At 41.3% G+C, this 11,921-nt stretch overlaps 1 protein-coding gene across 1 annotated transcript in view; it reads left to right on the top strand.

Moving 5' to 3' along the window:
- The window catches only part of Srp54 (signal recognition particle 54), a 42,347-nt gene extending 30,762 nt beyond the window's left edge, over positions 1–11,585 (top strand). Inside the window, exons 12-16 of the mRNA XM_036206513.1 lie at positions 1,903–1,976; positions 2,321–2,429; positions 7,104–7,274; positions 10,396–10,491; positions 11,104–11,585. Coding sequence (XP_036062406.1) covers positions 1,903–1,976; positions 2,321–2,429; positions 7,104–7,274; positions 10,396–10,491; positions 11,104–11,195 — 542 coding nt within the window. The 3' untranslated portion in view covers positions 11,196–11,585. The remainder of the gene's footprint in view (positions 1–1,902; positions 1,977–2,320; positions 2,430–7,103; positions 7,275–10,395; positions 10,492–11,103) is intronic.
- Positions 11,586–11,921: the final 336 nt, after the last annotated feature.

An 11,921-nucleotide genomic window follows, 5' to 3' on the forward strand; every position in this document is an offset into this window, starting at 1 on the left:
TTACTCAGATTTCCTATTTCCAGCATTCCCTCAGTTTGTGTCTTCTTTATTGTCTCGATTTCAATTTTTAGATCTTGAACTGTTTCCTTTATCTGTTTAATTACTTTTTCTTGGCTTTCTTTGATTTCTTCCAATTTTTTGTTTGTTTTTTCTTCCATTTTTTTTTGTTTGTTTGTTTTTATTTTTTCAAGACAGAGTTTCTCTGTGTAGCTTTAAGGGAGTTTTTCATTTCCTCTTTAAGGGCCTCTATCATCTTCAACTTTTTTTTTTTTTTTTTTGCCAGAGCTGAGGACCGAACCCAGGGCCTTGTGCTTGCTAGGCAAGCGCTCTACCACTGAGCTAAATCCCCAACTCCCCTCTCTATTATCTTCTTAAAGTCATTTTTAGGATTGATTTCTTCTGCTTCTTCTGCGTTGGTATGTTCAGGTCTTGCAGGTGTAGAATCACTAGGTTCTGATGGTGTCATATAGGTCTTTATGTTGTTACCTGTGTTTTTACACTGGCGTGTACTCATCTCTTCCTCCGCTCGGTACAGGCGGTGTCTGTGTCTGAAGGTGCCTCTCTTGTTCCAATTGTTAGTCTTGATCCACTAGGAGTTCTTGGTTGAATTGGTGCCGTTGGGCTCTGTTTCTCCAGAAGCAGCTTAGTCCAATTGGTCTTAGTGGGTTCTGTCGTAGGGAGCAGTTGTTCCCAATCGGTGGAGGGTGGGCTTATGACTCCAGTGGTTGTTGGGTTTGCAGGGGCTGGTTTTTTTGGTGAGGGAGCAGGGATTGGTAGCTGCCTGGTCCCTGGGGCTCTGATGGCTGGGGCCTAGGGGCTAGAGACCTGGACTGCCAGTCCAGAGATGGGGCCTTACCTCTTCCCAGTTGGTGTAGGGTGGGCTTATGACTCTGATCTGGTTCGGTGGCTGGACAGCTCCTTTTCTTGCGTTCTCAGGTCGCTCGCCCACTCCTCAGCTGATCTTGTTTCCTCAGACTGCAGGCTGCAGGCTTCTGAAAGCTCTCCTGAATGGATCTCAGCTTGACAGGTTGATCAGTAGGGCAATCTCACCAACGCCTCCAAGTTGTTGGGCTTCACAGGATCGGCAGCTGGGCCCCAGGTCGGCTTTGGGCAGAATGCTTGAGTCTTATGGTCTATTCCCCGAGTTATGGGATTCAGAATCTTCCTTTCATAGTCCTGGCTGATTATAAACTTGGAATCTTCTCTCCTCAGCCTCCTGAGTATAGAGAATACAGAATGAGCCACCATGCCCATCACCAAAATATTTTTGTAATCATCAATGAAGTTTTTTTATAGTCGTCAATGAAACTCTAGTTTTTTCATCCAGGGACTCTCTGTGTAGCCTTGGCTGTCCTAAAACTCTGTGTAGACCAGTGTGTCCTCAAACTCGAGGATTGATTCAGCTGACTCTGCTGGGATTAAAGGCCGTGTCATCACTCCTAGCATTATTTGAGTACGCTTGTCCTCAGTCTGTCCACTTTCCTAACCACGGACAGCTAAGCTATGAAGACATTTCAAAAATGTCATTTTCACTGTTTTATATTCTTGCCTGTAATGTATAGAAATTTTACATGTTCTATATTCCCTTTAGCTTTTGCTATGTTCAAGCCTTTTAACTGTAGCCATTTTAGTAGATGTAGTTTGCCTTATTGCTAAGTTTCTTGTAACTGCGTATGTCTATCTAATGTGCTAGAATAGTAAGCTTCTCTGGGATACAATCTGTCCATGTGCTTATTACTGCTTACAGCATTCATCCTGTCTTCCACTCAGTAACTGTGCAATGAATGTTTGTTGATTGGATACTATGCTTCAGGATGAATTCATGATTAAGGAAAATACTAGTTTTATTGAATGGAAATGTGCGTTTTCTCCTATATCTGAATTATTTATATTGTATTTCAGGTCAGTTTACATTGCGAGACATGTATGAACAGTTTCAGAATATCATGAAAATGGGCCCATTCAGTCAGATCTTGGTTAGTTATCTTTAAATGTTTCTAAAGTTCTTTGTCTGTTTTTGTGTTCATTTTATTTGTACAAAGAAAGCAGCTGTAATACACTGCAGTGCAGCAGGTATGGCTGTAACAGAAGAGCCACCTGCCTTGTTAGCGTGTGTCAATTGTGTACAGTAGTGGGTTTGCTATGATACATTCATGGGTTTATATAATGTACTTTTTATTGTGATTTCTAAGAACAGTTTTACTTGCATAAATCATTTGGGTAAAAAGTTTGTTTAGTAATTAGTTTCAAGGCTAGTATTTAAATATTGACATTTTGAGCAGTATTAAGTCATTGATGACTATGTTTCAATCTGTTTTAGGGGATGATTCCAGGTTTTGGAACAGATTTTATGAGCAAAGGGAATGAGCAGGAGTCAATGGCAAGGCTAAAGAAGCTGATGACGATAATGGATAGTATGAATGATCAAGGTAAGAGAGTGAGTGACTTGACTGGGCAGTGTTCCGGATAGCAGCAGGTTTTGAGTTTCATGATTTCTTGTTGGCAAGATGGAAGAAACTTAGATCCAAAGATTATTTTTAGGTAGATCTGGAGTAACTTGTAAGCTCTCACTAAAGGGTTGTGATCATTGGGCTGATTCATTGAGAGAAATTCAAGAAGTATAACACTTCTCTAAGTGAGCTCCAAAGAAAGAATTGTATGTTTTCATCTAGTTGATAGAAAGAAATGAATGGGGAAAATTACAGTCAGTTTTGAGAGAATCCTGTGCTTAAAAAAATTAAATGTTGGCTGGGTATGTTGGTGTACTCCTTTAATCCAGGCATTTGAGAGGCAGAGGCAGGTGGATCTCTGAGTTTGAGGCCAGCCTGGTCTACATAGCAAGTTTCAGGCTAGTGAGAGATACATGGTGAGATCCTATCTCAATATAAATAATCAGGGGCTGGAAGGAGGTCTCAGCAGTTAAGAGCACTGGCTGTTCTTCCAGAGGTTCTGAGCTCAATTTCCAGTACCCACATGGTGGCTCACAACCATCTGTAATTGTAGTAACATGGGATCTGATGTCCTCTTCTGGTGTGCAACTGTACATACAGATAAAACACCCATATACATAAAGTACAGAAATAAGTAAATCTTTAAAAAAAAAAAAAAGAGAGAGAGAAGCTATTTATAAATAAATAATCAAGTAAATTCAGTGTTTTTTTTTTTTAATTGTCTCTTCAATACTTAATGTGTACCTTTCAAATATAAACCATTTAATCATCATGGTTCTTAAGGGAGATAGTTCACTATTATATATCTTTTCCGGATGAAAAAAACTTATAATCATACTGAGTGAAAATTTTCAAGGTTACTGGACAGTAGAGAGGCTGGGGTCCAACCTAAGCATTTTTCTTGGGAGTCTGTCCTCAGTCACTCTGTAGGGTACATGATGGCTCTCCCACATCTGAAAACCTTTTTTTTTTTCTTCTTTTTGAAATCATGTTTGTATTTATTTGTTTATCTGTTTGTTATCGAAAGCCTTCTTTTTATACCGGGCAGGGGAGTATATATGGAAATGCCAGGCAACAAAAATTCTGTAATTAGAGTTATAACCAAATGACATACTTCCTTACATAATTATTCAGTTTATTTATAGTTTCAATAAAATCCCAGTCTCTAGGCAAGGCCGTGCACACTTATGATCCCTATACTTGGGAGGTGGAGGCAGGAGGAATAGGAATTCAAGGTCATTCTTGAGCTGTAAGGTAAGGTTGAAGCCAGCTTGAGCTACATGAAACCATCAAAAAACAAAAAATGATACTAATAAATAAGTAAAAGTCTAAATAAAAATCTTCCTTTTCATGTTTGTAGCAATTGGTAATAGTGATTCTCAAACTTAATCAAAATGGAAAATGCCAAGACTGGGTAGCTATATAAACACACACATGTAATCCTAACACTGAGGCAGGAGTACCATGAGTGAGCTGGAGGCTGGCCTGGCTATGTAGCAAGTTCAAGGCCAACAACAGCTATGTAGCAGCTCTTGGCTTCAGACTAAGGGAAAAAACAGTCTGAAAAAGGAACGCTCAAGATTAGCCAAAACACTTGGAGAGGTTCAAATGTCTGATGTAACTGAATATCAAGACAAGGTGGTTCTCCCCCCTCAGAGTCCTAAGATGCTCTGAACACTGTCTTCTAGAAATCTTCCCGTTTATTTGCATTCCTGCATCAGCAACTGAGAGTTTGTATCTGGAGGAGAGAGTTGACCCAGCTGTGTTTAGTGAAGACAGTCTAACTTCACGATCCTTATTGCCATTCTTTGCAGAAATCAGTGTTTACAGATGTGCATTTGTTCGCCTAGATTTGGTTTTTCTATTTCATGCATTTGTTCTGTAGTTTTTGTTGTTTTTTGAGACGGTCTCACTATGTGGCGTTAGCTGACCTGTAACTTGTTATGTAGACCAAACTGGCTTCAAATTAAAAAGAGATCTGTTTCTGTCTCTGAGTGCTAGGATCAAAAGCATGTGCCACCAGGCCTGGATCATTCTGTACTTGGACTGATTCCAGAAACTGCAATCTTATATTTCCGATGCTGTTAGCCAATCACTGGGGTCGATAAGACTGAGGCCACCTATTTTTTAATAATGGAAACTGACTTTTTTAAATTATTATTTTACATGAATGGGTGTTTTGCCTGTATGTATGTCTGGTCAAAATGGGTGTGCTGTGCCTGGGGAGGTCAAAGGGCATGGGGTTCCTTGAAGCTGGAGTTCCAGACAGCTGAGAACCACTGTGTGGTGTGGGAAGCAAACCATGATTTTTCTGGAAAATCAGCCAGTGCTCTTAACCACTGAGGTACTCCCTACCCCAATTTTTTTGTAGACCAGGCTGGCCTCAAAGTCAGAGATTCGCTTGCCTCTGCCCCCTGAGTGCTATGATTAAAGCTGTATGCCACCACTGCCCAGCTCCCCCGACCCACACTCCCTTTTATAAAAACTTGGTTACGTATTGCCAGGGGTGTGGGGGGACTTGGTATATGTGTGTAGAGGTCAGAGGATAACTTGGGGAAGTTGGTTCTTCTACCATGAGAATTTCAGGGATTGAATTCAGGTTGAATATCAGGCTTGGCAACAAGCGACTTTATCTACTAAGCCATCTAGATGGCTAGTTAAGGCATATTAGCGAGGTCATAAAGAGAATGTTGGGCGAGGCGTATCCTGTGCCTATACTCCTGTCACTCAAGAGGCCAAGACAAGATCACAAGTTTGAGCTCAGCCCGAGATACGGTGAAAAAGAGACTGAGAGGTGTTTTCTCTTATGTCTGCATTCTGGCTCTGTTTATTTTGTTTTTGTTTTGTTTTGAGACAGTTACACTATGGATTCTTTTTCTTTTCCCCCCTTTTTTTCTTTTTTTATGACAGGGTTTGCTGTGTATCCCAAGCTGGCCTCGAACCTTGTGATCCCCCTGCCTCACCCTCCTGAGTGTGCTACCTGCCATGCAGGCAGAGCTTAAAGCAGCTATGTGGACTGAAGTCCACCTCGTTCCTTGATTGCATACAAGTAAAGGCAGAAGAAGTGCGCCTCCTGTTCTGAGTGATCACACACTGAAGGGGCCTCAGAGTACAAGGGCTAGCGTATGACCAGGGAGAATTCCTCCATTAACTGTAGGTAGAATCTGCTGTCTTCTACCTGCTTAGGAGACCTACATTTGTGAATCAGAAGTTAGCAGCTGTTTATAGGGTAGAATCAGGCTAAGTGCTTCTGGTCTGTTTTTGAAATATGCCATATTGTGATTTGTGGAGGACATAGAAAGGACGGACATGTGAAATACAGAGTGACAGACATAGAGTTTCAGAAGTCCTCAGATTTTTCTTTTTTCCTTTTGAAGCCAGGTCTTACCATGTAGTCCTAGCTGGCCTGGAACTTGCTATGTAGACCAGACTTACAGAGATCCTCCTGCCTCTGCCTTCTGAGTCCTGGGGTTAAAGGTATGTGCCACCATGCTAGTTTGTTCTCAGAATATTCTGTTTAAGTTGTAGATAAAGTATACATATGTTTGCTTTGTTCTTTTTATTCTAATGCTATAAATATTTTTATTATATTCTACTTTAAATTTTTAAATTAGAAGCAAACCTGACAAACAGTAACATTTATTAAATCTGTTTTGTGGTTTGACCATTTACATGTCTCGTTCTGTATATAATAAGATAGATATTTTATAGTATACAGACAGCAGTGACATTTTCTCTGTAAAGAGAAACAAGCTGGGGAGATGGCTCAGGAGGTGACAGCACTCACTGTGAGGCAAGAGGCCTGGATTTCAGACCCCAGAACCCATGGTCAGAAGCCATGCGTGGATGTCCATTCCTCCAGCTCTGGTGCTGAGGAGTGGGGACAACCAGATCCTAGGAGCTTGCTGCTCGGCCAGCCTACCCAAAACAGCAAGCTTAGGTTCGTTGAGAGCCCCTCTATCAAACAGATAATTTGGGAGAGGACTCATTTGTACACACACATGTGTCAGTACACAAACACACCCTCCTCCCCATCTGAGTGTTGGTGGGGTGCCTGCCTAGCATTCAGGAATCCCTGTTAGAACCCAATAAACTGGGTGTGGTATCAAACCCAGTAATCCCAGCACTCAAGGAGTGGAAGCAGACAAATCAGAAACTCAAGGTCATCCTCCCCTTCATAGAGATTTTGAGGCTAACTAGGGATACATGAGACCCTGTCTCTGAAAACTAAAAATAAACAAAAACATGTCTGTACAACCCTCCAAAGTTATATATTGCTTGTTTGTGTTCACCTCTTCCCTGTTCAGTTCCAAGTTTTTCATTTGGCTTTATTTCAGTTTTCTTTTTTATAATTTATTTTTATTTCATTTACATTGGTATTTTGCCTGCATGTATGTCTGTGTGAGGGTGCCAGATTTTGGAGTTAGAGTCAGTTATTACCTGCCATGTGGGTGCTGGAAATTGAACCTGAGTACTGGAAGGGCAGTCAGTGCTCTTAACTGCTGAGCCATCTCTCTAGCCCCCTATTTTTATTTTCTAATAAATACATTTCCATTTTAGGACTGGAGGTATAACTCAGAGGCAGAGTGCTTAGCTACTGTGATAATGAATGATGCTCTTATGTAAATGATATTATTTGGTCCTTGTCTGCAGAACTGGACAGTACAGATGGTGCCAAGGTTTTTAGTAAGCAACCAGGCAGGATCCAGAGAGTTGCCCGAGGGTCAGGTGTATCAACAAGAGACGTTCAAGAGCTTCTGACTCAGTACACCAAGTTTGCACAGATGGTCAAGAAGATGGGAGGTATCAAAGGACTTTTCAAAGGTGAGGCAAAAAGGTGCTTTATCACTTCAGAGAAGGAAGTGAAGAATCAAAATATTACTGGAAAAGGTGCTGTTGTATTTCATGTTGTGGGGCTTGGGGCTTTGCTCAGTGGTAGGGCCTGTCTGAGTCCCTGGTTTCATCCCAGTACTGAAGAAGAGAGACAATCTGAACTTAATGTTAAGTCAAGTACTACCAGGATTTATCATGTGACACATGATTTATCTGTTTTTAGAATCAAGATGGTAGACATTAATATTGAAAATGATTTTATTTCTATCAACATACATACTATAGAATATTTAGAGAATGTAAGAGTATAAAAAATTCAACTCTCGTGCTGGAGAGATGGCTCAGAGGTTAAGAGCACTTACTGCTTCTAGGAGTCCTGAGTTCAATTCCCAGCACCCAGTTGGTGGCTCACAACCATCTGTAATGAGATCTGGTGCTCTCTTCTGGCCTGCAGTCATACATGCTGTATACATAATAAATAAATAAATCTAAAAAAAATTGAACTCTCTTTCATTCCTCAAAGAATCCCACAAATCCTGTGGAGACAAAAGTCGATATAACTGATTATTTTTTCATATTACTAAAAATTCTTCAAATATATCCATTAACTAGGTTGGGTATCACATGCTAACAGTCCCGACTTTCTTGAAACAAGAAAAGCAGCAGGGTCGTTGCTGGCCTGATCCTCTGCGATTCCTTTAAAGCTAGACCTGGTGTCAGAACTCCAGCAAAACTCAAGTCTGTCTGTCTGTCTGTCTGTCTGTCTGTCTCTCTCTCTCTCTCTCTCTCTCTCATCACTGCCTCCTCCTGTTTCAGCAGTGTTTGTGTCTAGATCCTTAGATGACTCTTCTGTTGTTGTGCCCAGTCAATTTCTAGGTAGTTCCATGGAGTCGGTTTTCCTCTTTGGTTAGAACTATGGTAGACACTAAGTCGATTTTCTAATGTAGTGTCTAGTTTAACGGTCACATATTTTCAGAACATTTCCAGTTGTAACTGATTGGAGTTGGTGCGTGGCCACCTCTCCCTTGTTCCGTCCCTTGATGTTTCTTCTCCCTATTTCTCTGTAAGGACATCTAAACATCCCTGCTTTTCATCTGCAGACTGTCTCAACGTTCTCATTTTACTTCATTTCTAGTCTTAGGGCTGGAGGTGTAACTCAGAGGGAGAGTGCCTGGCTAGCATGCTTGAGGCTCCGAGTTTGATCCATACTCCACCACCCCTCTCCAAAGTTTCAAGTGGGCACAGTGTCTATAATCCCAGCATTTAGGAGGCAAAGGATACCTTCAAGTTCAACGCCAGCTAGGGCTACGTAGTTAGACCTTACTTCAAAAAGTAAGACGAAGCTGGTGATGCCCCCTTGAAGCAGAGGCCAGCCTGGTTTATAAAGGGAGTTCTAGGACAGCCAGAGTTGCATAGAGAGTCTGTCTCAGTCAGTTGGTCAGTCAAACAAACAGTCTTCCTGTAAGCCACACCTGTTGATTGTTCATCTTTTCCTCACGCGGCCTTCCTGGGTTGACACCACAGCAACCAGCTGAGTGTTTTCTTCTCCTCAGTTTTGTTTGATTGGTGTAGTGGGACTGGGATCAAACTCAGAGTCTCATGTAGGCTGTGTAGGCTTTATACCACCAAGATTTATCACTTGGCCAGATTTATTTTTTATCTTTTTATTCCTGCTGGAATTTATTTTGCTATGTATAGTATAAAATAAAATATTGTTTTTCTGAAGAATTTATTCAGAGGCCTTCTTTTGATTTAGTTTCTATAATGTGAAAAAACAAATGAGCTGGGCGGTGGTGGTGCGCACCTGTAATCCCAGCCCTTAGGAGGCAGAGGCAGGAGGATCCCTGTGAGTTTGAGGTTAGTCTGGTCTACATAAAGAATTCCAGGACAGCTACACAGTAATATTCTTTCTCAAAAAAGGGATATACAAATATCTTTGAGATCATATGCCAGGCGGTGATAGCAAACTCTTTTGATCTCAGCACCTGGGAAACAGAGACAGTCAGATCTCTGAGTTTCTGAGTTCCAGGACAACCAGGGTTGCACAGAGAAACCGTGTTTTGCATGTTCGTTTACCAGTTACTCAGTCTCCCCTAGTTAGTCCTTTTCGGTAACTCCAGCTTTTTGTCCCACCTCCCCTGTCACTCTTCTGCGCCCTCCCAATGCTGGGCCGTGGAGCAGTCAGTGAGCCACTGAGCTCTGGCCACAACCGTAGTTTAAATTTTAAGCTATTATTTTTCAGTGAAGTAACTTTCGGTAAACAAGCACTACATAGATAACCACATGATTAGTGAACATTTTGTGTCTCCTGTGTTATTTGGGGAGATCGATATTTCTTTCCAGAATGGTCAGGAATACACCCAGGACAATCCAGGAGCACCACATGCCCATGTGGTCCTGTTTGGTCTTTTGGAGTTCCAAAAGCTGCCTTACTGTGTCCTTTGGATCTCTCCTTGTGTTGGTCCTCACAGCTTCCTGTCTCCTCAGGGTCCCTAGCAGGGGCTGCCTAGTTATATTAGGGGGAAAAATCATAGCTTTAAGAAATACTTCAGCCGGGCAGTGGTGGCGCACGCCTGTAATCCCAGCACTTGGGAGGCAGAGGCAGGTGGATCTCGTGAGTTTGAGGCCAGCCTGGTCTACAGAGCTAGTCCAGGACAGGCTCCAAAAGCTACAGAGAAACCCTGTCTCGAAAAACCAAAAAAAAAAAAAAAAGGAAAGAAATACTTCTAGCCAGGCATAGTGCCTCATGCCTTTGATGTCAGCACTCGGGAGGCGGAACCAGGAGAAACTGTGAGTTTGAGGCCAGCCTGGTCTACAGAGTAAGTTCTAAGATAGGCACCAAAGCTCACAGAGAAACCCTGTCTCAAAAAATGGGGGGGAAAAAAAAAAGAAAGAAAAGAAATACTGGGTCATGCCTTTGACCTCCTTACCCAGGAAGCCTGGCTTACATAGTAAATTCCAGTGTAGCCGGGGCGAATGCAGTAACAACAATGATCCTATAGATAGAATTTCTTGTGTTTGTCCCCCAAAAATGTAATTGAGACCAATATTAGTAAGCTGTATGATATTCTATACCACATCATATACTAACTAAAAACTTTTGTTTCATCAGGTGGTGATATGTCTAAGAATGTGAGTCAGTCACAGATGGCAAAATTGAATCAACAAATGGCCAAAATGATGGATCCACGAGTTCTTCATCACATGGGTAAATATACAATCTTTGGCCAGCTGTAGCATAGAGTTCCATTTATAAGGGTTGTAGTTTAATGGTAAGACTTTTGTAGGTAAGACTGTTCAAAAGGTGAGTGGTTGAAGGAAGATGACCCTCTGAATCCTGACTGGTTGAATTTTATTTTATAGAATACTTACTTCATTTGTCAGGAGACTGTGACAAATAAATGAGCAAATAAATGTATGTGAAAGCAAGCCTTTAGTATGGTTCTGGCCGTATAGTAAGTGCTCAGCAAATGGTAAATTCAGCCGCTGTCCTGAATTGACCAGTTTTTATAAAACTAATTCTTGTTACAAAAAGACTTTGTCTTGACATAGAAATGCTCTGTTCAGACTTCTTGATTGCGGACAGGAACTATTCCAAGATCTTTTCGTGTTTTACCTTATTCCTCGTGGTAACTTCATGAAGCACATTTTCCACTTTCTTTTTAGATGAAAATAAAGCCGATAACGCACATTTTTCATTGGTTGCTGACGAAATTGCTGTCAAAGCACTGTTTTAGAAGTTAAAGTACTTGTTAGGCGGAAGCAGTAAGCATTTCGAGTCCGCCTGGTCATGACCTGTCTTACTCTGGTCTCCCTCTAGGTGGCATGGCAGGACTTCAGTCAATGATGAGGCAGTTTCAACAAGGTGCTGCTGGCAATATGAAAGGCATGATGGGATTCAATAACATGTGAAGAAGATGCCTTACTATAAACTGACGTGGATGGTTCTGTTACCTCCTTAGACCTCAGAGTCTCCCCCCTTTTGCAAGTCGGGGAGAAGTTTCTTGCCTGTCCTGCTCTGGTTCTTTAGCCTCGCCCGTTTCCTTTTGTCTGCCTTCTCTTCTGACGGGAGGGAGGGGTGGCCGGTGTTTCAGGCGTCATCCTGTTTCTGCTTCACATCTTCTTGTAGTGTGACCGTCATAACACTTCTTAAGTTAAACAAATCATGATGTAAAATTTTAGTACTTAAAGATTTTTAATCGTCTCAAAAGCCAAGCGTCACATTTATAAACAGTCGCGATCAGTAAATTACATGACTTTGAAGGAAAGTGCTGCAAAATAAACTTCAAGTGACAAGTTCAAGGGCGTTGACGTTCTTTATGGTTCAACGTGCGCAGTGTATCCCCAGAAAGTAGACAGAACGCTGGCAGGTACATTTAAAGGGAGATATGGTAGAATAATTTAATCATGACTATTAGGAAATATTATTTACTTTAGGATAAAATAACTTTATTAAAAGTAAACCTCAGCTTTGTTATTTAAATTGAAATCAAGAATTTGGTTACAGTTCGTAACACATGACGTATCCAATTCTTTACATGTTTTTTGGAGTCCTGTAGTCCTGGATTGTTTTTAAAGCCATTTTTATGTTTCTTACATACTATTGAAGAATTATATGTTTTGATAATAGATAATACA

This window comes from Onychomys torridus, chromosome 14 (genome assembly GCF_903995425.1).
Source record: "Onychomys torridus chromosome 14, mOncTor1.1, whole genome shotgun sequence".
Lineage (NCBI taxonomy): Eukaryota > Metazoa > Chordata > Mammalia > Rodentia > Cricetidae > Onychomys > Onychomys torridus.